This window comes from Heteronotia binoei, chromosome 5 (assembly GCF_032191835.1).
Source record: "Heteronotia binoei isolate CCM8104 ecotype False Entrance Well chromosome 5, APGP_CSIRO_Hbin_v1, whole genome shotgun sequence".
Lineage (NCBI taxonomy): Eukaryota > Metazoa > Chordata > Lepidosauria > Squamata > Gekkonidae > Heteronotia > Heteronotia binoei.
Genome location: NC_083227.1, coordinates 19,601,779 through 19,626,619, shown reverse-complemented (window position 1 = coordinate 19,626,619; position 24,841 = coordinate 19,601,779). Strand labels below are relative to the sequence as shown.

The 24,841-nt window shown below is 49.3% G+C and overlaps 1 protein-coding gene across 1 annotated transcript in view; it reads right to left on the bottom strand.

Moving 5' to 3' along the window:
- Positions 1–15,295, bottom strand: part of LOC132571804 (uncharacterized) — a 41,143-nt gene extending 25,848 nt beyond the window's left edge. The window contains 8 exon segments of the mRNA XM_060238597.1: positions 642–1,146; positions 3,232–3,264; positions 4,295–4,413; positions 5,264–5,286; positions 5,998–6,228; positions 9,267–9,362; positions 13,872–14,011; positions 14,997–15,295. Coding sequence (XP_060094580.1) covers positions 642–1,146; positions 3,232–3,264; positions 4,295–4,413; positions 5,264–5,286; positions 5,998–6,228; positions 9,267–9,362; positions 13,872–14,011; positions 14,997–15,291 — 1,442 coding nt within the window. The 5' untranslated portion in view covers positions 15,292–15,295.
- Between the last annotated feature and the right edge of the window lie 9,546 nt (positions 15,296–24,841).

Below are 24,841 nucleotides of genomic sequence, written 5' to 3'. Positions count from 1 at the left end.
GCGTTGTTGGTTTGGCTCTGGAAGGGAGGGGGGGAGTGAGGAGAAGGCTAGGCCCAAGCCTGCTTCGCAGTTTCATGTTTTCCCTCCCAATGAAGCTCCAACCTGGATTAAAATGGCGTTTCTCCACAGGCTCTGTAGCAATTCCTCTCTTGTGCTTGAGGAGAACGAAGGCTGGAGAGATGGCCGGGGGGGGGGGGGTCTGTTCAGAGCTCTCCTGCATCTTGTACAATGGGAAAGGCATTACTGTCAGTTTAAGAAGATACGAAGGGGGGGAAAGGAATGTTGGGAAATGGAGGGGGAAATGTCTCCATTTTACCCGTCAGTTTGGTGGCTGGAGACAGGAGTGGGCTTGCCAGCTTCCAGGTGGGGCCTGGAGATCTCCCACTTTTACAACTGATCTCCAGCTGGCAGAGATCAGTCCCCCTGGAGAAAATGGCTGCTTTGGACCATGGACGCTATGGGACTGTACCATGCTGAGTCCCCTCCCCTCCCCAAACCCCGCCCTCTCCCAGATCTACCTCCCAAAGTTTCCAGGTGTTTTCCAACACAGACCTGGCAAACCTATACAGGAGAGGTCTTTACAGGTATGGAGAAATAATATTCCCGATGGTCCTGGTGTCAAGAAAAAGTCCTATGAAGATATTTTGAGGCGGCCTTTTTTATGCACCCTAAAGAAGGGCAGGAGGGTCTCTCCATGGAAGGAGGCTCCAGAGAACTCGTAGAGAAGGGCTGCTCGGTCAGCATCAAAAAAGGCCACTCGACCCCCAGCATAGTTCAGGCACACTCGGATCCTCTTCAGCTCCCCACTCACAGTCAGGGGAGGGTGAGCTTTTATACCAACCCTGTGCATCCCTCCCCACTTCCCCACAGCCCACATCCCTTCCTCAGGAATAAAAGTGAGTTCTCCCTTCCTCCTCACAGACTTTCTGGCCACCCCCACAGCCCAGCTTTCCTCACTTCCCACAAGGATTTCCCAGAAATGGCGGCCTCCTGTGAATCCCTCACAGCCCAGCACAGCATTATAGTTCTCAAATCTCTCCGGACTGGTGGGCAGAGTTTGAGCTTTTTCTCCCATTTGCACGCTTTTCTGACCCTCAGACAGGATGAGCCATGGATGGGCCGTGTCTGGATCCAGAGTCACATTTGCTGTTGAGGGAAAATGAGGAGACAAGAAGTGAAACGGCATCAGCTGGGGGATTTCACCCACTGGCCTGTTCGGCTTCCTTCTCCTGCCAGTCATGGCCTCCTCCCACCTCTGCCACCCTCTCCTTGGTCATCAGGCTCGCCTGCCTGCTCCTGCCCTTCTAAAAGGCAGAGCTGTCTTCCCACATGCTTCAGAAGGCAGACAATGTGCACAACAAGCACCCACAGGGACACAATCTATTTCCTCCCGTATCCCATCCTGAAAAGAGAACTATGAAGAAGAGAAAAAAAAACAATGGCAATTTCAGTCATAGGCTTCTTTGGTTAGAAATCGCACACAAGAACAGAAGATTTGTCTCCCTTATCATGAATCTTCCTTCTTGCTGGTCCTGGGGTAGGGCAGTCTCTACTTCTGGGAGAAGCTCATTCCTGGAGACCGGGAGAGTCCAGAACCTTGCAATTCTGGGAGGGGACGGGCTTCGCTCCCAGGCCCCAGTCTGGCCCCGAAGCAGCACAACTCCCTCTCCAAATGATCAAACATGAAATCAGACCTCCAATAAAATGGTCCAAAAAAACCTCCAACCGACCACACAGAGAACAGGGTGAAGAACTCAAAAGAGACGCCCACCAGTTCAGGAAACTGAAATTGAGGCAAAGAAGCCCCATAGAGTCAATACAGCACACCTACTCTGGCTCAAGTGCCTTCTGAGAAAGGGAATTCACCCCCTTGGATGGGAAGAGACTGCCCTACTCTAGGACCACTGACAAGGGAGATGCACAGTGAGACAACTCTTCCATTCTCCAGTGGTCCGGGGTGGGGAAGTCTCCACATCTGGCACATAAGACAGCAGCATGCCTCAGAGAGGGGAAGAATCTCAGACTCTAGCCTGAAAAGGTATGCTCCAGGACCATTTTCTTCCAAAAGCAGTCCCAGCTGAGCCCATTTTGTCAATCCTGTAATGCCTGGTGAATGAGTGGAACAATTTCCAGGCTGCAGCCCTACAGACCACCTCTAAGGAAAAATAATAATAATATTTTATTTATATCCCGCCCTCCCTGCCGAGGCAGGCTCAGGGCGGCTAACAACATGTCCATATAGTAATTTATACAAAACTTTAAAATCAACATTAGGGAAGGACCAGATAATGCTGAGGTTTCTGCCCCTCTGAGGGAGTGGGCTGTAACACCCAAAGGGGGATCCAGTCCCCTGGACTTATATGCCGGGAAAATGCAGCCTCTGACCCATCTGCTAGTGGTGGATGTGGAGACCTTACGGCTTAAGGAACATTCCCTAAAAGGGAATCAAATCTATTGGAAACAAACAATTAAAAGCCTCCAAAAGTGAGGGAAAGAAATGCTCACCATAGGACAGGGTCAGGGATATAGTGGCCACAGAGGCTGGGAAAATCTGGATTCTCCCACCCACATAGCAGCTGCCCAAACTTCACTGCAATCCTTTCCAAAACTCCAGTGGAAACTTGGTTTAAGTAAGCTGGGAAAACCCAGAAGGTGCCTGAATGCAATGGAGAAGCGGCGGAAAACCTGCTACACATTGAACAAGGGCAGAGCTAGAACGGACAGAAATATCCTTGGTACTTAATACTTAATTCATATTCCCAACACACACACACACCCAGCTGCTGCAAAAATTAATGCCTGTTCTGGTATCCGCAGTGGAAATTTTAAAAGAATTGCAATATTACCAGTTGGAACTTCTTCTGGACTGGAGTTACCAACATGGAGCTATTGAACATCAGGCATGATCTATCCTGGGCTGGCAAACCTGATGCCCCACCTTTGGTAGGAGAACAGAGAGACTTTTCTTATGGAACTCAGTCAACCTGTTGCCCAGCAACCATTCTCCCATCACTTAAATATGGCGGCAGGTTTCATCCCCTCAACCTTTTCTTTCACCCTTACCAACAGAACAAGAAGGAACTGGCTGTGGCAGGGAGCATAAGATTTTGAGGAACGAAACAAGAGCATTCAATTGTGTTATCTCGGAGAACACCAAGTGGGAGAACACGAATTGTTAGGGGAGGTTTTTTAGTTTAGAAATAATTGATCAGTTTATGAAGAAAAATGTACCTTTCTGCAGATGAAGTCCAGAATCCAGAGTGTCTGAGGAAGCAAAGGAATGGAAAGTGAGCAGCAGGCCCTTCTTGTGACAAAAATACCAGCTAATAATACTATTTTCTTTTGGGGAGGGGAGGGGCATGATACAGCCCAATGTTGTCAAACTGCTGAAGCTAAGCTGAGTCTGTACTTGGATCGACCAAAGAAGACTCTGCAGAGGAAGAAAATAGCAAACACTTGTCTTGTTCACCTCCTGGTGGGGGTTGCCAGAAGTCATTTGTGACTTGATGGCACACAGGTACATATCTCTTCTGAGTTACAACTTAAGGCTCAAGTAGAAACTATCTTGGGGGTGGAGGATTGTGTACAAATATTCAGATTTGTGTTCACAAGTGACTGGAGTTGAGATTCATGTCATAGAAAGTATGCTAAGGACTACAGCCAAGGGTCCAAACTGGCTAAATTTAGACTTCTAGACAGAGGCTCCGCAGCACATACTGAGCTGAGTTACACTCTTCAGACTCACTGATTTCAATGGGCTTCGAAGGGTATGACTCTACTTTAAAACCAGTCTGTCCCTTTGAGACCATTCTGTGGGCTCTGCTACGACATACTCAAACAAACACAAACATCCAATCAAAGGGATCAGTTTTGATAAGTCTGATTTGGTCACAGACACATTGCAGAGAGAAGGGGGGGGGGGTGTCCCTGAAACTGATCCAGCGGCTGTTTCATTAAAAATAGATGCCCTAAAGAGCAGCCTCCCTCCCTGTCATTTTAGGTGCTTGTTTGACCATCTACCTCACCTTGTGCCCTTGCATGGTCACAGTAATGATCAGAGATCAACAACATAATATAATTTCGAGAAGTCCATGTAATGCAATTCTGAGCTGAAGTTATGGCAGAATTTTGATCAGAAAACTTTCCATGGTGAACTAAAATGGCCTTCTGAACTGATGCATAAACTCCACACATTCCTGGGTCTCTCAATGATATAGTCAGCCTGGAGCAGACTAAAACACATCTGGCCCACTCTAATGTCCAGTCTGAAACTCCAGCAGTGTTTCTTCATTACCTTTGAGTTGCTTCTTGATGCCCTCCAAAAGGAGATTTAAATCTGAGAAGTCCCAGATGTGCCGCTTCAGTGCAAGTGGAATAGCCACTGGATTCTCAAACGACTCCTTGTCTTCATACCTGGAGAAAATCCCATTAGGGTACCATCCATCCCATTCAGAATCTCCCTCCCTCCCCTCCGCCCCAAGTGGGTCAGAGAAGCAGAGGAAGGAACTGCAGAAAGCCAAGAGAAACAGGCTGATGCTGAAAGGACTGGAAGGTGGGCGGGCTCTTGAAGAGGAATGCACAGCTCCTGCTTTCTTAAGAACTGGCTACACTAAACCTATTGGTTACTGTGACCAGAATTACTAAGTACTCATTACATTTATTATAATAAAGAAAGGTAAATCAAAGATTACATATCATAGACAGACACACAAAAGGGTAAAGTCCTTTCTCTGAAAAAATTCCTAAATGATGGTCCAGATTCCAGTGTGGACTTCAATACCATGAAGTAAGTTGCAATTTCTTGAATCTCATGAAAGGTATCATTAGGATGCTCTGTATTCTCAGTGCTGGGGGGGGGGGGCAACAGTGGGAGGGCTTCTAGTGTCCTGGCCCCACTGGTGGACCTCCTGATGGTACTTGGGTTTTTTGGCCGCTGAGTGACACAGAGTGTTGGATTGGATGGGCCATTGGCCTGATCCAACAGGGCTTCTCTTATGTTTTTATGTCTGGGGCAGTGATGCTCTGAATTCTTGGTGGTTCTTTTTTTGGGGGGGGGGCAAAGTGGGAGGGTTTCTAGTGTCCTGGCCCTACTGGTGAACTTTTTGATGGCACCTGGAGTTTTTGACCACTGTGTGACACAGAGTGTTGGACTGGATGGGCCACTGGACTGATCAAACATGGCTTCTCTTATGTTCTTATAGTCTTCACAAGCTGCCCAGTTCAATCCGAGGATTAAGAAGGTTAATGTTAAAGATCCACTTACCTCTGCAATGTGCTTCTGACATCCTAAAGAAAGAAGGCAGAGGGTGAGAAGAAGAGAAAGAGACCTTCAGAGTAGGATGTGTTGTGTTCCCCTTGTGGACTTCCCCCCTTTTCTCTGCAGCCTTACAACATGATTCTGCCATGAAAGGGAAGAGAGGAGAGAGGGTCTGTCTGGGCATAAGTGCCATCACATCTGCACAGACATGCTAGACAGACAGCAGTGCCCAGAACAGCTGTGTGGATGCTGTTCCTGTAACCATATGCCGTTGCCACTGCGTGTCGGTGTGCATTTTATATATAAGTGACATTCCCCCCACCACACTGCCCCTAGACATTCTCCTTTTAAAATGGGTTGTGAAAAGTCTTGCATGTGACCCTCCTTCCTGGTTGGTGGTGTTGTAAAGAGTTTCCCAGGAACCATGGGGTTCCTCAGACTGTTGGTTGAAACACAAACACACTTTGGCTTCCAGTGGCTGCAGTCTAACAGGGAGGGGCAGGGGGCTGTGGGGGAATGTATCTCCAGGGAGTGTTGTTTTGCAGGGCCCCTGGGATTGTCCAGTCTGCCCCTGGCTGGAGGTGGAAAGGGGCAGAGGGGAAAGTGGCCCTGGTGCAGAGGTGAAAACTTGCTAGCGACATAAACTGAGCTGGTTTGCTTTTGCTTTTCTGCTAAGCTGAGAGGATTTGGAGCCAGCCTTCTCCCCAAGGGGACTCTGCCTGTTTCTGCCACACTCTCACCTGCAGGAGATCACTGGCCGGCTGCTGACATTTCTCCTCCATCTTCCGGATGAGGCTTTCCAGAGAAGAGAGCTCCTCACAGATTCTGTTCAGATGCTGATCCCTGTTTCTCACCACCTCCTTCTCCACCTTTTTCATCTGGGCCAGCAAAAAGTTCTCTTGTTTCTCCAGAAATGTGTGCAGTTGCCTGAACTTAGCTACTATCGCTTTCTTCTCTTCTTCAGTTTGTTTCTGAGATGGAAAGAGAAGAAAAGCAGGCCAACGTCAGGAACACAGCTGGTCTCTGCAGTGGGAAGAGACTCTTGAAGAGGCTCCTATCCCATCCTATCCCGGAGGGGTTCTTTCAGCCACGGAGGATTCAGTCTGCAGCAGAAAACCCAGAAAGTAGAAGGGGCTTCTTGAGTCCACTTGTTCCCCCACTAAAACAGCCTCCACAGGTTGACTTCCCCAGTTCCCATTGGGGGATGAGACATGATGGTTGAGGAGAAACACCACAGGGGGCAAAAGTGCTCAGAAGGGGGTGACACCCCCTTAAGGCTCGTATGGGGGTGTCACCCAAAACCTGTTTAGGCGGAGAGCGTATTTTAGCTCACCCGCGGAGCCTGATGGACCCGGAACAGTTCCTAACAGCTCTTCAGGACACCTGGCCCACTGGCGATTCCCTGGATGATCTGGTAGAGTCCTGGAATGATGGGCTCTCCAGGGCCATCAAGGAGGTCGCACCCAAGTGCCCTCTGCGTCCCCGCTTGAAGCCGTCGCCCTGGTTTAACCAGGAGCTGCGGCACCAAAAGCGGGGACTCAGACGACTGGAGAGGCAATGGCGGCGTACTCGAGACAAAGTGACCCGAACATCTTATAGAGAAAATTTGAAGGCCTATGAGATGGCAATCAAAGCCGCAAAGAAAGCGTTCTTTGCGGCTAAGATTGCATCCGCAACTTCGCGCCCGGCACAATTGTTCGATATAATTAGAGGACTGACAACGCTGCCGCAAGGCAGACTAAATTCTATTGAATTGGAAATAGGCTGTGAGGCTTTTGCGAAATTTTTTGTGGATAAAATCGCGTCACTCCGCCCCGACCCCTCTGCCAATTTTGAGACAGTTAGCGAAATCGAGGCCCCGAGCCTGTCTTCGGATTATACACTGGATGGCTTCGGCCCCCTCAGCCTGGAGGAAGTTGACAGGATCCTCTTATCTGCTAGCCCAACAACTTGCAAATTGGACCCATGCCCTTCCTGGCTTATTAAATCTTGCCAGGGTGACCTTAGATATCCTATACGGGATATCATAAATAGATCCCTGACGGAAGGGCACTTTCCAACGCTGCTCAAAGAGGCTGTGGTCCGTCCCCTCTTAAAGAAACCATTATTAGATCTGGCCCAATTGGCACACTATCGGCCAGTCTCAAATTTGCCCTTTTTGGGCAAACTTATTGAGAGGGCAGTGGCGACGCAGCTACAGACTTTCCTGGAGGATGCTTCCGTCCTTGACCCATTTCAGTCCGGCTTTCGCCCGGGACATGGGACGGAGACGGTGCTGGTCGCCCTAGTGGATGACCTTCAACAGCATCTGGATCGGGGCGGCTCGGCGGTGCTGATGCTGTTAGACCTGTCGGCTGCGTTCGACACGGTCTACCATCGGCTACTGAAGGGTCGCCTCGCCGACGCGGGGATACAGGGGTTGGCCTTACAGTGGCTTTCCTCTTTCCTGGAAGGTCGGGGACAAAGGGTCGCAGTTGGGGGGGAGCTATCCCGGAGGTGCACACTCGATTGTGGTGTGCCCCAAGGGGCGGTTCTCTCCCCGATGTTATTTAACATCTATATGCGGCCTCTTGCCCAGATTGCCCGAAGGCACGGGCTAGGGTGTCACCAGTACGCTGACGACACCCAGCTCTATCTACTGATGGACGGCCAGCCGACCTGCGCCCCGGAAAATCTAGATCGGGCATTACATGCCGTGGCTGAGTGGCTCAGACTGAGCGGGCTGAAGCTCAACCCTGCGAAGACAGAGGTCCTTTGCTTGGGTCGCCACGGCCCGGGAGGGGGAATCCCCCTACCAGCCTTTGACGGTGTGCCGCTGATAGCGGCGGACAGGGTCAGGAGCTTGGGGGTGCTGTTGGAGCCTTCTTTAAAAATGTAGGCTCAGATAGCAGCCGCTGCCAAGTCCGCGTTCTTTCACCTTAGGCGGGCAAAGCAGTTGGCCCCTTCCTGGAGCGCGACGACCTAGCAACAGTGATCCATGCTACGGTCACCTCGAGGTTGGACTACTGTAATGCCCTCTACATGGGGCTGCCCCTGTCCCGAACTCGGAAATTGCAGCTGGTGCAGAATGCCGCGGCCCGGCTGTTACTGGGTCTCCCAAAGTGGGGACACATTCAGCCGGGTCTCCGGACCCTGCACTGGCTTCCAGTGATATACCGAGTCGGGTACAAGGTGCTGGTTATCACCTTTAAAGCCCTATATGGCTTGGGACCTGTCTACCTGAAGGACCGTCTTTCCCTGCATGTTCCCCAGAGAGTACTGAGGTCGGGAACACAAAATCTCCTTACTGTCCCTGGGCCGAAAGAAGCCCGCTTGAAACCCACCAGAGAAAGGGCTTTCTCTGTTATGGCCCCTACATGGTGGAATCAGCTGCCGGAAGAGGTGAGGGCCCTGTGGGACTTTGTACAGTTCCGCAGGGCATGTAAGACGACCCTCTTCCGGCTAGCCTATACCTAGCTTGAGAATTTAATGCAACTTGCCAGATTTCTTTTATATATTTAGAATATTTATTAATCCTCAAGGTTTTATCTGTTTTATCTGTTTTAAATGTTAATCCCTTCCTTACATGTTTAAATATTGTATAATTTTTATCTTGGATTTATTATTGGAAGCTGCCCTGAGCCATTCGTGGGAAGGGCGGGATATAAATTCTAAATAAATAAATAAAGCCCCCTCCCACCGCTTGGTCTCCTAACCTTAACTGCAGCTTCCCTGTCTGCATTCTGGGCAAGAGAAATTTGTGGGGGATGGGGCGGGAATGTACATACTACTGAATATCCCAAGTATGCCCCCCCTAGAATTAGCAGTGGCTGAACCCCACTTTCAGTTGGCCTTAATCCAGCCCTGCATTAAACCCTCCTGAGGTCTCAGTCTCTCTCCCCAAATCTCCAGGAGTTTCCCAACCTACCCCCCATCCCCCACTGGTGGCCAGAGGAGACCCGACAACCGTCCTTCTAAATTGAAAGTGGGGGCAGCCTCAAGGGTTGGTTTTTCTGCTATTTGGACTTACGAGCAGGTCTTGGCTTTTCTTCTCCGCATCTCCTTGATACGCCACAATTCTCTCCCTCTCCTTCTTCAGAATCTCCAGACGGTTGCAGAACTGATCCTGGGGGGGAGATCACAGTTGAAATGTGTTCTTTTTAAAGGTTTACTCCGTGCTCTTCCCTCCTGGCCACCATTACACATACACACACACCAGCCACAGGTTGGATTTCTTGCACTGAAAACAATTATTTCTAGTCAATATATCACTACATTGTGTTAACACTCCAGCAATATACCCAGAATGCCTAGTGTAAAAAGAAATGGCAAAAGGTTCAGGAAATGGTGGTGAAAATCAGTACCCTCCGCACTTCCTCAAAAACCTCCTTTGGTATGATCGTTAAAGAATGATCCAAAGCAGGTTTGAGGGGTACTGGTGTCATGTAGTGTCATAAGTCACCTGACCTCTGTCATGGGTCACCTGACACCATTGCCTGGAGACACAAATTTAGTAATATAAGGCCGTGTGGTCTGCCAGTTCAGTGTGTTTTGTCTTGCTGTACCACACACTTGCACCCCCAAACTCTCTTTGGGCCACTTTCCACATTCATGTCTTCTGCTTCATGGATCCATGGACCACCCTTGAAAAGGTAGTATCAACCTCTGCAATAATGCTTAAAAATCCCTATCATCTCTTTTTCCTAACCTCTTGTTTGTGAGACCTCACCAATTTTGCTTACAGGGGGATCCAAGTATTCAGCCTTGCCCAGGGCACAAAAAAGCCTGGCACCGACCTTGATGGTATGAAACTGAACCTTAGAATGTCCAATCAGATATTCTGTGGGCTTCTGCAAGGCCTGGGGAAGAGGAATGATCTGTGGCTCCAGGTCAATGCCATTCTCCATAAACTAAAATTGTAATTGCCACATAACTCACTTGGTAGCTGCAAAATAATTTTTTAAAAGCTCATGCTTTCCCATGGAGCAATGGCTAGGGTCGCCAGCCAGGAGCACTGGTGGAGTGAGAGTATTTGGAGAGTGGAGACTGTGCAAACAGACTGCATGCTGACATTCCCTCCCCCCACCCCCGTTTTGCTTCCACGGCTTCATACAGTGAAGCCAGAGCAGTGGGGTTTGGAAGTGGCGACCTGATAAGTCTACCGCAAGCACACATCAAGACTCTGTTCCCACCTCCTGTTTCTTCAGTCTAAAAAGGAGGGTGTGCTCTGCATAACCCAGGGACGATTCCCACATGGACTCCCAGAATGGGTGGTAAACAAGTTATTAAAAGGACATGACATTTTTCTTCAGGCCAGCTGGAAGGACAAACAAGACCTGTATTTTGTTTACTCAACCATCCCATACACTTACACCTATGATTTGTTTACAGCGTAAAATGCGCTACATTTTGAGGAGTTTTGTGTCCATTCAGGTGCAGTGGCATACCTAGCCTATTTGGTGACCAATGCAGACAATTTTTAACACCCCCTTCCTCTATTGCTTGTTGTTGTCAAATCACAGCTAACTTATGGTGACCCTGCAGGGTTTTCAAGGCAAGAGACCTTCATAGGTGGCTTGCCATTGCCTGTCTTCTTTTGGCCCTGCTTTGCTCCAGAGATCTGAGGAGAACAGGCTAGGCTGGGGCTACCCAAGACAGGACCCCTCCTCTATAGGACAAAATTATTTTCAGTGATCACCATGAAATGAAACAAATAACAATAATGTCCAGAAAATAGATTCAGGTGGGTAGCTGTGTTGGTCTGAAGCAGCAGAACAGAGTTGGTCTCAGAGGTGCCACTGGACCCAAGCTTTCTTTCAGTGGCCAGGAAAGAGAAGCAGACAGTGAAATTTCCCTTTTATTTAAATTCATATATATAATCATGTTAGTAAAAAAAAAATCAAATTCCAGCATGCTATTCCATCAGGAGAGCCTGTGTGCAGTAACACTTAAAGTGCTGGACTAAGATCTGGGAAATCCAGGTTTGAACCCCCCCGTGGAAGTTTGCTGGGTGACCTTGGACCAGTCTTATGACTCTCAGCCTACCCCTGACCTGGTTAGTCCCAGGATAGCCTGATAAGCAGGGCCGACCTGGAGGCAGGCAGTGGCAGGCAAACCACCTCCAAACCTCTCTTGCCTTGAAAAGCTTACAGGGTGTCCACAAGCCAGCTGTGACCTGACAGCAAAACAGAATTCTGTCACGCCACTCGTGTTCTGAGCAGGCACTTGGGTGGGCTTCTGTTCTCCATTTTGAAACCCAAGACCTGACAATCTCAAACATTCACAAAACATTTTTGAGAGCTAGGAGTCTGCCTTTGTACTAATTTTAACTAGCTAGCCAAAGCATCACACATCTTTAAACAAATGAAGGGCTCAATGTAATACCCTTTCTGATGTGACTCATCATACTGGACGTTAAGAAGCACACTATGCCCAAAGAAGGTGCCCCCATCCTTCACAGTTTCCAAAGGACTACGTCAAACCAGATCATCTCTGCAGTAGAAACTGAAGGGAGGGGCCACAGTTTTGCAAGCCTAGTAGAACCAAAGCGATGTACAGAGTACCCAGCAGTACTAGTGCAATCAGAGTGCCCAGCAGAACCCAGTGCCGTTGTGGCAATGCCAGCCGATGTCAAGCACAGAATCGCAGTCCAAGAAGGGGGGATGGAACCTCAGCAGCACTAGTGCAAATGTGCCCAGCAAACCCAGTGCCATTCATAATATCAGCAAAAAGTTTGCCACTATACTACTCTTAAATACCTTCTGTCACCAAGCAGGATAGGGATGAAAAGGTCTTGAGGTCAATAAGTGAAAATAAAGGGGGAGGGGGACATGGAAAAATTAGGTGAAGGGAGATGGAAAACATGAATGAGAAGTGTGTGGAAAAGGGGGGGAGAGTTGTTTATCCTACTGCATATCATGGGCTCTGACAAGGCAGAGCCGACAGGGTTAGGTGACCCAGTGGAGCCGACAGCTGATCCCTCTCACAACTTGACTGATTCGCTGCCGCTGCCCTCAGAGTTCTCAGCACCTGGCTCTACAGCTGACGAGGAACAACAACAGGTAGACACACATCCCAGTTCACCACCTTCCTTGCTCAAGTATAGGAAAGGCTCCATCAGGAATTAGCGATCTGAAGGAAAGAGGCCAAAATGCGGGCAAGACGTTCACTCAGCCCAGAGTTTTAGCAGACGCCAGGCTGGCCCTGCTGCCTGCTAACTGGAAACAGCAGCAGCAGGCTATATAAGCTCCTGCTTCCAGCTGAATGCTCTGTGGAAGCAACAAGTCCATCCGGTGACTTGCGACTACTCCAGCTCCCGTTCCTTGGCTCTGTTCCTGCTCTGACTTCCCGACTCCTGGATCGTACGATCCTGCTTTCAGACTGCAATTCGGACTCAGCTACTGGTTCCTTCAACGCTCCTCTGGCTCTGACTTGGATTGGACTCTGACTTCCCCCTTGCCTGCACTCCAGCGTGTGACACTGCAATACTAGAACTACTGCTTTGCAAGATCTGGCTGAGCTGGGTGCAAGGAAAGGAAGAGATAAAAACTAGACTATTGGAGAAAATGAGCTGCAGGCTGGCTACACATGGGCTTCCACAGAGACCAATGTATCAAGAGGCCTCTCCTGTAAATACAGTGCCCTCATATTCTCACACACATGATGCCAGACAGGCTGGCCATTTGTGGAAGAGAAAGTGTGCATCTCCACTTGAAATGGTAGCCATTGATGTGAAAGACCTCCGCCTGAGTCCTTGGAGAAGCACAACTAGTCAGAGTGGGCCTGGACATGTGTAGCTCTCCTACCCCCCACCCCCAATACTGTCCTTCTGATTTGAACTGCTTCTTCACAGCTAGGATGTGCAAATGAGAGACACACACAGAAAAGTTACAAACCTGCACACATTCTCCCCCAGCCCCCAGGCAAAAAGCAACTCCAGGACAGCAAATGACATTGGGAAAGCAGTGTGCGTAAGCGGGGGGGGGGGGATTTAAACTGGGAGTCAGGCGCCTGCCCTCTCCTTGCTCTATCACACAATCATCTAACTAGAGGGCAACACAGCCTGACGGGAAATGGACTCATCTCCCCATATCACCCCATGTCGGCCTCAGCAGTGGGGCAGGAAGCAATGCACTGGGGAGACACCAGGCCAGGAAGGAGGCAGCAAAGAGGTGTTGTCACTCCCCAATTTACCCCCAGAGGCCAGGGCATAAGAACATAAGAGAAGCCATGTTGGATCAGGCCAACGGCCCATCAAGTCCAACACTCTGTGTCACACAGTGGCAAAAAATGTTATATACACACATACACTGTGGCTAATAGCCACTGATGGACCTCTGCTCCATATTTTTATCTAAACCCCTCTTGAAGGTGGCTATACTTGTGGCCGCCACCACCTCCTGTGGCAGTGAATTCCGCATGTTAATCACCCTTTGGGTGAAGAAGTACTTCCCTTTATCCGTTTTAACCTGTCTGCTCAGCAATTTCATCGAATGCCCACGAGTTCTTGTATTGTGAGAAAGGGAGAAAAGTACTTCTTTCTCTACTTTCTCCATTCCATGCACAAATTGGCACAAATTGGAGGGAGTTTCCCTGCAAAGAGATCCCACCAACCTCCACCTTTTGGGTGTCCTACCTTGTACTCTTGGGAGGCCTCCTCAAGAGGAAGGACTTCATGATCTCTGTGCTCCTTGGATCGGTCACAGACCACACAGATGAGGGCTTCATCGTCCTTGCAGAAGAGCTTCAAGGGCTCCTGGTGCTTCTGGCAAACTCTCCCTTTTCCAGCTGCCACTGCTGCCTGATGTCCAAAACCAAGACACAGGATTTGTTTCATTTTTTCCTATCCCCCAGGACAGTTTCTCTCTGTGTAATGACTTGATTATGGTTCTCAGTTGGAGTTTGGGGAGGGGAGAGGCACTTTCTCGATGTGAGGGATCTAGAGGTGCCGCTGTCAAGAAAGTGGCCTTTCTCCAAGCCATTTCGTGGCCTTTCAGATTTTGGCTCATGGTTGGGGCCTAGTAAGTGACAGAAGGCCCCTATCAGGGAAACAAGTGTCCCGATGGCTTGCAGTTCAGAGAGAGATCAGGGATGAGAAGGCCACACATCATGGAACCTTCAAGATCATGGAACGTTCACGGCTGAGACCCAATGGGAGACTGGCAATCCCACCCCCTCATTCGTGCAAGGAACCTGGGTGTGTGTGTGTGTGTGTAAAAGCTTGCTTGGACTGTGGGCATACGCAAGCTGAAGAACGTGTTGCATGTCTAAGCAATGCCCAAGATTGGCCAAACGGGATCAGGCCAGCTGAGAGCAGTCTGGTCATCCTTTTGACTAGGTTGGGTGTTGTGTGCTCAAAATACTCGACTCTTGGATTTAGGACTCTGAAACTGAGACCCGTGGGGAGTCTGGCAATCCCATCCCCTCATTTGCACAAGGAACCTGGGAAGGGGAAGGTGAGAGCTTGCTGGGACTGTGGGCACACATGTGAAGGACAAAAATTACATTAAGACCTGAGAATCTCCTGTCTGCAGACTGGCAAGCCCTCCCTGCGAGCGTAGTCTGCTAGAATAAGTAAGTCTCATAGCAGAACGGCACGTGCATTCTTTCAAGTTTCTGGAAGTTGCTTCTCAGGGGAAAGGGGCGTAAGAAATTAACAAGTCATTAGGCAGGTGCTTACAAATAACAAACCACAATTAATTGGGCGTGGTTATTAGATCAGGGGCAGGACCACTGACCTCGCAGAGGGAGGCTTCCTCCTCTTCCTTGCGGACTCCCCCCTTCGCACCGGCCTCTTGCAGAGCGACTCTCTCGGCTATTTCCACAAAGTTGGCCAGTTGCTGGTTCGGCCTGAGGCTGTTGGGCTGAGCTTTTCCTCTGCACTGGGGGCAGGAAGGCTCCGCGGCCCCCGACGGCTCCTCCCAGCTGCGGGTGAGGCAGGCTCGGCAGAAGTTGTGGCCGCACTCGGCGATCATGACGGGGTCCCTGAAGAAGTCCAGGCAGATGGAGCAAGAGGCTTCCTCGCAGAGATCGTGCAGGGGACCCCCAGCCGCCATGGCAGCCGCCTCCGCCAAGCGAGGAGAGAGACGAAGAGAGCTACTTTCGCTTTCCCTTCCTGGAAATCAGCTCCCTGCCGGCGCCCAATCAGCGGCCGAAGAGCGAACCGGCGCCAAGAAAGAGAGTGGCGGGAAGACAGCCCTTGGCAGGGAATTCGACCCTAATGGGGAGCAAAGTCTGAGTTCAGCTCAGACTTCATTTGGAGCAGGAGCTCACAGGAGCCTCGCTCCGGAACCTCTGAATTGTATCGTGCTCTTTCTTGCTTGCTTCTGGGCTCCATGGCCTGTCAGAATTTTGCTGAACTCTAAGCTTTGACAAACTTTCTAACATCCCCCCCACACATACACACACAAATAATGGGGAAATAACCCAAACATGACGCAGAGAGGTAGAAATCTTCATCATGCCACTGTGCCCACATAGGAGAAAGTACTTTTAAAAGTACGATGGGAGTAAGATTTTATTTGGACAGTTATAATTAAAGAAGCAGTTTAAGGTAGATGCTGAGCTGATATAATTTAGGACACCTTCCGGTGATGTCAGGGGTGTGTGGCATATGCAAATGAGTTATGGAAATGAGTTGTGCTAATGAGCACTGGCATCTCTTTTTCTATGAAATAACCCCTAGTTCAGCGGCACCTTTAAGACCAAAATGTTATATTCAAAGTATACAGAGAGAGGTCCCCTTTACCCTCCTTTGGCTGCTATTTGGAAGCAACCCAGAGGGGAGAGGCTTCCCTTTGGTCTCTAGGGGACTAGCCCATGCAGTGTTCCAGGGGCTGAGAAGTTTCCCTGTAGGGCTTGACGGGAGTGGGGGGAAGGTCAGAGGTTTCCAGCAACTCCCCTCCCACAAAAAAAAAAAAAATCCTGGAAAAGTTCCCCCAAAGATGAGATTAAATCAGCAGAAAACCAAGAGTGCCTGGACCTGGATAGCCCAGGCAAACCCAATCTTCTCAGATCTCAGAAACTAAGCAGGGTCGACCTGGTAAGTGTTAGGATGGGAGACCTCTCTGGAATACCAAGTGAGGAAGACAAGGGCAGGCTTTATTCAGCCACCTCTCTGAATATCCTCCTGGCCCCCAGTAGGGGTCAGTCACCAGAGGACACCATGACTTCCAGGTGTGCGCACACACACACACACACAGAATCACAAAAATACCAGCCAGAGAGAGAACCTAGCAGTAAGCTTCCTGAGTCTTTTTGTTTCCCTGCTAAAACACCATCTGTATGCTGACTCCTGTTGCAAAGCAACAATGAAAAGATACAGTGTTTGAGCAGAAATGCCACTGGGGACAAAAGCGCAGAAGCCCCTTCCCCTCACTTGGTTTCCCTATTTAAGCTGCAGCTTCCCTAACTACACTTTGGGCACAGAAATAAAACTCCGGGAGGGGGGGGGGAGAGAAATCTACATGCGGCCAGGGCTTTTTTTGTAGCAGGAACTCCTTTGCATATTAGGCCACACACCCCTGATGTAGCCAATCCTCCAAGAGCTTACTGTAGGCCCTGTAAGAAAACCCCTGTAAGCTCTTGGAGGATTGGCTACATCAGGGGTGTGTGGCCTAATATGCAAAGGAGTTCCTGCTACAAAAAAAGCCCTGCAAGCATTCCAAGTACTCCTCCCCCTTAGAATCAGCACCGTTTGAATCCCACAAGTCTAAATTCAGTCTCAGTAGGGTAGCTATCAGTGATTCTAGCATATTTTGGGGGAGGAGTGTTCAGGGAATGAGCTGTCTCTGAGTAAAATTCCAGCTGCAAGATTCCACCCCCCACCCCCCTTCTCAGCTCAGTACATGTCAGGTGTTAGTTACTGGGGAGAGCAGCCCGCCTCAGCACTGACCGCCCAAGGCCCCTGTGCAGGCATCCAGCAGCCCTGCCCATTCATTTTACTGGTTTCAGCTGGAACAGTTGGAAGGGGGGGGATAGATCCAGGTGGGCACCTGTTTTGGTCTGAAGCAGCAGCACAAAGTCTGAGTCCAGGGGAGCCTTTAAGACCAACAAAGTTTTATTCAAGGGATCAGCTTTTGTGTGCAAGCACACTTCCTCCGGTACACTGAAATGGAAGGTGACAGTTCATGGATATGCAGACAGTGGAAATTAGCATACAGTGTAATGACAATGTTTAAATAGATGTGAAAACTAAACGGGAATAACAAGTTAAGTAAAGCAAGTAAACATGTCAAAATAGGAGATTGGTTTTGTCTAAGTATCTTTCTCAGTCAACATGGTTTTTGTGGGGAAGTTTCTCTCGTCTCTTGGGAGTGGGGGGGAGTCCTGATTGGTTGAAGGAGATCAAAAGATCATTGGCCTAAGTTTGAGTTAGGCAAGTCAGCTGCCTGCTGTTGATTTTCCCCGCTCCCCAGAATACTAGAACTCCAGGGCATTCAATGAAGCTGACAGGAAGTAGGTTCAGGACAGGTAAAAGGAAATACTGTTTTACACAGAGAGTGATTAAAATGTAGAATCCACTGCCAGAGGATGCAGTGATGGCCACAGGAATCAAGAGCTTTCAGAGGGGATTAGACAGATTCATGGAGGATAAGTCTATCAGTGGCTACTGGCCATGGTGGCTGAGGGGAACCTCCACATTCAAAGGCGCTAATCCTCTGAATCCCAGAGCCAGGAGGCAATGGGGTGGAGAGAGCTGACAAAGAGAATTTTTCTCCTCCTCCAAAAATATTAGAACATGGGGACATCCAATGAAACTGATGGGCAGTAGGTTCAGGATGGACCAAGGGAAATACTTCTTTCCACCAAGAGTGGTTAAAATGTGGAATTTGCTGACAGAGGATGCAGTGATGGGCACATGAATGGACAGCTTTTAAAGGGAATTAGAAAGATTCATGGCAATAGGGCTATAGGTGGCTACTAGCCATGGAGACTGAGGGGAACCTCCACTTGCAGAGGTCGTCAATCTCTGAATTCTAGCACCACCAAGCAAAGGCATCTATGCCCTGTTGTTGAGCCTAGGTGATTGCCTAGGGCGCAGAGGGCACGAAGCACCAGAGTGTGCAGGTCTGCAACACCCCAGCCCACTCTTCAAGTAGAACGCTGTTCAGAATTCTAGTGTTAAGTCTACACTTTGCGGGCCTCGTCTGCTGAATATTGAACCACTGGCGCATGGAACATTCATATTGAAAGTGGCGGGGGCTTGCCTTGTCTGTCAACATTTTTGCTTCAATAATAGTTCTAGAATCTGTTCACTTCCTAGCAACAGTAACATTTACAAGTAGATTTTGGCTTTCCTTCAGTATACGTCCTTTATAGGCCACAATTCTCTCTCTCTTCAGAATCTTCAGACAGTTTGAGAACTGATCCTGGGTGTGGGTGAGGAAAAGACCCCAAACTGAGATCTGTTTTCTATAAAACAAGGAATACCAGGGCTGGGATGCAGAGGCAGGCAACAATAGGCAAAAGCTACCTCTCTGAAAATCCAAGCCTCACTAGGGGTCACTAGAAGTCAGCCATGACTTCCAGGTACAGACACACACATGCATGCACACAAAACATACAAGAAGCAAAACTGTCATTTAAGGGCTAAACTAGATATAACTGCCTCATGTCTGTAACAGGATCTTCAACGACATTTCTGAAATATTGCACAAAGGTAGCTTCCTCACAAGAATGGTGTCCTGTTCTCTGTTTGCCACTTCAGTACAAAGATATTCACAGGGGCAACTCTCCTTCCTCATGGAGATTTACTCCATCCGCCCACCATTCCACCCACAGGAGAGTTTTTTGTACTAAAAAAATTCAGTCAGTATATCACTCAACAGGGGTTTTTTTGAGCAGGAACACACGGGAACGCAGTTCTGACTGGCTTGGTTTCAAGGGTTGTGGCCTAACATGCAAATTAGTTCCTGTTGGGCTTTTTCTACAAAAACTCAAGCAATATACCCAAGCACTGAAAATTTTAAAAAGGCAAAAAGCTAACTGATTTGGGTGGAGGGGGCGCAGTTTGAGGAGAATGCCAGGCAAGAGGCTAAATGGCACTGGATTGGGGGGTGGGAGGTGGAGAAAAGGCATACCTTCCACTCCACATTTTCCCATGCTCTTTGTGTGGTGGGATTTTAGTAAGATGACTTAAAGTTCATGCCTTACGGTATGATAGGGGTTGGGTTTTATCAGATACGCCTGTCCTCTGAGAGATTTTACTCAAGCAGGACATGGACCTGGCTTGCGTGACCGAGACCTGGGTACAAGAGGGAGATCTGGTAGCTCTCTCTCAAACAGCTCTCCCGGGTTACTCGGTCTTTCACCAATTGCGGACTAGTGGGCGGGGGGGAGGAGTGGCGTTGTTCATACGTGAGGCTTACTCCAAAGATCGAGGGTATTGAATGTGCGGGCCTGGCGTGGGAGGTTGGAGAGGGGTGGGCGATTTGGCTGGTGTACTGTTCGCCTAGCGCACCAGCCAACGCCTTACCGTCCCTGCTTGAGGCCGTGGCAGGCTGGGCGTTGGAGCACCCAAGGTTGGTGATCCTTGGTGACTTCAACGTCCATGCGGACGACCCGACCTCCAAGCCGGTGGCGGACCTAGTGTCATCCATGGCAACACTGGGACTCTCTCAATTTGTCACAACCCCCACCCACCAGGCTGGCCACATGTTAGACCTGATCTTTGCGGCCGGGGTTATGGTGGACGATGTAACTACAGAAGCAGTGCCATGGTTTGACCACCTTGCTCTCAGGGCTCGCATGGACATTCCATTCCAAACCTGCTTAGGCGACGAGTGTATTATGGCTCGCCCGCGGAGCCAAATAGACCCGGAACGGTTCCAGATGGCTCTACGGGATCCCTGGCCCTCTGGCGGTTCCCTCGATGGCCTTATTGAGTCTTGGAATAGCCGGCTCTCTACGGCCATTGATGAGATCGCACCTCGGCGCCCTCTGCGACCTCGGATCAGGCTGGCTCCATGGTATAACCATGGAATTATGCCAGCTGAAACAGGGTCTCAGATGGCTAGAGAGGCAATGGCGGTGTACTCGGGACGAAGCGACTAGAGCATCTTATAGAGAATTTATGAGGTCCTATGAGATGGCAGTCAAGGCCGCAAAGAAGATATTCTTTGCGGCTAAGATTGCGTCTGCAAATTCGCACCCGGCACAATTATTTAGAACAATTCGGAATCTTACTACATTGCCGCAAGGCAAACCAAATGTTAAGGAATTGGAGATAGGCTGTGAGGCTTTTGCGAAATTTTTTGCAGACAAAGTCCAATCGCTCCGCCACGATTGCCCTGCCATGTTGGATACAGTAAGTGGACTCGAGGCTCCATGCCTGCCTTCTGGTTTGACCCTGGATCGTTTTGACCTTCTCAGCTTGGAGGAAGTTGACAGAATCCCCTCTGCTGCACGCCCAACAACTTGCGATTTGGACCCCTGCCCCTCCTGGTTAATTAAAGCTTGCCAGGGGGAGGTAAGACGTCCTATACGGGACATAAATAGATCTCTTTCAGAGGGTCTTTTCCCAACCCCTCTGAAGGAGGTAGTGGTCCGCCCTCTCCTGAAAAAGGTCACATCAGATCCGGCCGAATTGGCGCATTACCGGCCGGTCTCAAATTTGCCCTTTCTGGGCAAAGTAATAGAGAGGGCTGCGGCGTTGCAGTTGCAGTTTTCTGGATGACGCTTCCACCTTAGATCCTTTTTAGTCTGGCTTCCGCCCAGGCCACGGGACGGAGACAGTATTGGTCGCCCTCATGGATGATTTCCAGCGACATCTGGATCGAGGCGGTGTGGCAGTATTGCTGTTGCTAGACCTATCGGCGGTGTTCGATATGGTCGATCACCGGCTGCTGATCCGCCGCCTCGCCGATGCAGGGATTCAGGGGTTAGCCTTGCAGTGGCTCTCCTCTTTTCTTGAAGGTCGGGGACAAAGGGTGGCGATTGGGGGAGAGCTGTCTCAGAGGCACCCACTTAATTGTGGAGTGCCTCAGGGGGTGGTTCTCTCTCCAATGTTATTTAACATCTATATGCGCCCCTTTGTCCAGATTGCCCGAGGACATGGGCCGGCTTGTCACCAGTATGCTGATGACACCCAGCTCTATCTATTGATGGGTGGCCGGACCGCTGACGCCCCTGTAGATCTGGATCAGGCATTGCAAGCCGTGGCTGATTGGATCAAGCTGAGTGAGTTGAAATTGAATCCAGCGAAGACTGAGGTCCTTTGCCTAGGCCGCAGCGGTCCGGAAGGAGGGATCCCCCTTCCAGCTTTTGACGGGGTGCCACTGGTACCAGTGCGTGAAGTCAGGAGCTTGGGAGTGCTACTGGAGTCTTCCTTGACAATGGAGGCCCAGATAGCTGCCACTGCCAAATCTGCCTTTTTTCATCTTAGATGGGCGAGGCAGCTGGCCCCCTTCTTGGAACGAGGCGACCTGGCAGCAGTGATCCATGCGACGGTCACCTCGAGATTGGACTACATGGGGCTGCCCCTGTACCGAACGCGGAAACTACAGCTAGTGCAGAACGCAGCAGCCAGGCTACTAGTGGGACTACCTCGGTGGGAACACGTGCGGCCTAGGCTGCGGGAACTGCACTGGCTGCCAATTGTATACCGGGTTCATTACAAGGTGCTGGTTATCACCTCTAAAGCCCTATATGGCCGAGGACCTGCCTACCTCAGGGACCGCCTCTCTCCATATGTTCCCCAGAGAGCACTGCGTTCCAGCTCACAAAATCTTTTGGAAATCCCTGGGCCTAAGGAGGCCAAACTTAAAACAACTAGGGAGCAGGTCTTCTCTATAAAAGCGCCACAATGGTGGAATCAGCTACTGGAAGAGGTGCGGGCCCTACGGGATCTTAACCAGTTCCGTAGGGCCTGCAAAACTGCCCTCTTCCAAGTAGCCTTTTAAGATGTAACCAGAACGAATATTACGCTGTCTTGGATAAACAGAGACTGTAGCACCACTGTATTGTTTTAGCTTATTCTTAAAATTAATTTATATATTGTATTTATACTGTTGATTGATTTTATCTGTTATTGTTGTACCATGATGTTGTATCATGCTCTGTAAGCCGCCCTGAGCCTGCCTTGGCGGGGAGGGCGGGGTATAAATAAAAACATATTATTATTATTATTATTATTATTATTATTATTATTATTATTATTATTATTATTATTATGTTCATCACAGACTGACAATTACATTAGCTCCTATGGATGGAAAAAGGTATTTAATGTGTGATTTTATTCTTGCCACTTTTGTTGTTCTGGACAAACACCTGATAGTCTTTGGGCAGAGCAATCAGCATACATTCTTTAAGAAATAGTAGTGCACTTTAATTGGGTATTTGTTTAATGTAATAAATTCTGTATGCTGCATATTCTGTGCTACATGATTAACTATAATTGCAACAGTTTTAATTTTAATAAATGGTTTTAATTTTGGAACAGGTTTCTCTCTCTCAGTTCATGGGATTCTTGCCATGGCTTAATGGCAGAGCATCTACTTAGCAAGCAGAAGATCCCGGACTGACTCCCTGGCATTTCTAGTTGAAATGAAGAGGTAGCAGCTGATGCGAAAGAACTCCACCTGACTCCCTGGAGAGCCGCTGCCAGTCAGAGTGGACCTGGACAGACCGAGAGTCTGACTCAGAATAAGGTAGTTTCATGTGTAGGTCTCCCACCCCCCAGTGCTGTTCTTCCAATCTGAACTGCTACCACACAGCTATGGTGTGCAAGAGGGGACACACACAGGTATCAAATCTCCACACTATTCTCAGCCAGCACTGCCACCACACCCTCGGCGAACAGCAGCTCTTTACACAAAGAATGATTCAAATGTGGACTTTGCTGCCAGAGGATGAAGAGATGGCCAAAGGAATACACAACTTTGAAAGGGGATTAGATAGAGATCCTTTTCAAACTGTCCTTGCATTCCATTTTAGTAACTGGTTGCTAATAAGATTTTGTTCCTGTCATTTCAGACAGACCAGTTTTAGTATCTGGCTCCTAGTGGAATTTATTTACCTGCTCATGCAAACCACTTTTTTTGGGTCACCAAAGTGTGTTTAAGCCACTTTTGAGAGAACCTGCTTTCTTCCATTTTCAGCCCCTTCACAGCATGTCTGAATCACTGTGGTATGCTGTTTAAAATCTTCATAATTCTTCCAACAGTGCTTTTTTCCTGCCCTTTTTTGCTACACAATCTCCCTCGGACTTAAAAAAAAAAAAACCATGTTCTAAGGTAAGCATAGAGGAGTAGAAGTTGCCACCACCACCCCAGCCCTGCAGGATGTCAGAGAGGAGGAATGGGAGCTGCTGCTGCCTGGCGCCCTTGCCCAGTAAGCCAGACAGTGGAGGTAGTGGCCCCATGAGTGGAAGGGGAGGGAGGGTAAGGAGACCCCTTGGTTTCTGCTCACCACTGCACCAATGAAGCAGGAGATGGCAGCACATTAGAGTGGCTCTTCAGGGGTGAGCACAGCAAACAAAGTGGGCAGGATTTGGTATTTCCCCCAACAAGTCTCAAGAGGCCCCTGCTTGTTATCACCAGATTTTCCAGGAATGTAGATTATATCAGGGTGGCCAAATTGCTATATGTAAGAGCCACGCAGAATAAACATCAGATGTTTGTGAGCCGCAAGACACGAACGTCAGATGTTTGAGAGCCACAAGACACGAACGTCAGATGTTTGAGAGCCACAAGACAAGAAGGAAGGCAGACAGGCATACAGGCAAATAGATGGGGGAGGGAAGGGTAGAAAGAAAGCAACTTTAAATGCATTCCCCAAGTTTCTGTCTGACTTGGCTTGGATAAGTGATTTAAACAGAGAAATGCCTTCTAGGCAGCTGATGGAGTGGTGGGGGCTTCAAGAGTCATATAATGTGTATGACACAGTCACATGTGGCCCCTGAGCCACAGTTTGGCCACCCCTAGATTATATATTAGTATGACCATCTGTGCTGAGAGCCCGTGCATTGCACAAGGTGGTAGGACTTGAACTGATGAGGCCTGGGTTCAAATTCCTGCTCAGATATAAGATTGCCCCCCTCTGGAGGGGGGCTGAATATCTGTGGACTGGATGGCATTATGCCCTCCCCCCCACACACACACACACTTGGTCCCTCCCCTCCCCTCCCCAGACCTCCCCCTCCCCAGCTCTGCCCCCAAACTCTCTGGGGTGAAGCTCACTCGCTCTGGGCCTGACTTCCCTCTCAGGGTCACAGTGAGGATAAAGCAGGAGCTCCCAGTTCCTCGGAGAAACAAAGGAGAGCAAGATGGCTGTGTGGATGTTGAAGGGCCTGTAATGGTTTGAAAAGAGGCACAAAAGCAACCGGAAGAGAAACCTTAAAGCAAGCAGAGGCCAGCAGGAGCCTGGCTACGCAAATCCACCCCTGGATTCTTCTGTCCAACTGCAGAGTTGTGGATGGATCAAGTCTGTAAATGACGGCACTGTCTAGGACTTCTCTGGCAGTTATGACATAGCTTCCCACCCCCCAAAAAACAAACAATTAAAGCAGCAGTGTTTTCAACATAACTTTATAATAAGCATAACATCTTCTCAGTCTCTGGTACAGCCGATAAACAAGTGCTATAAGCGCAGCAACCTGCATAG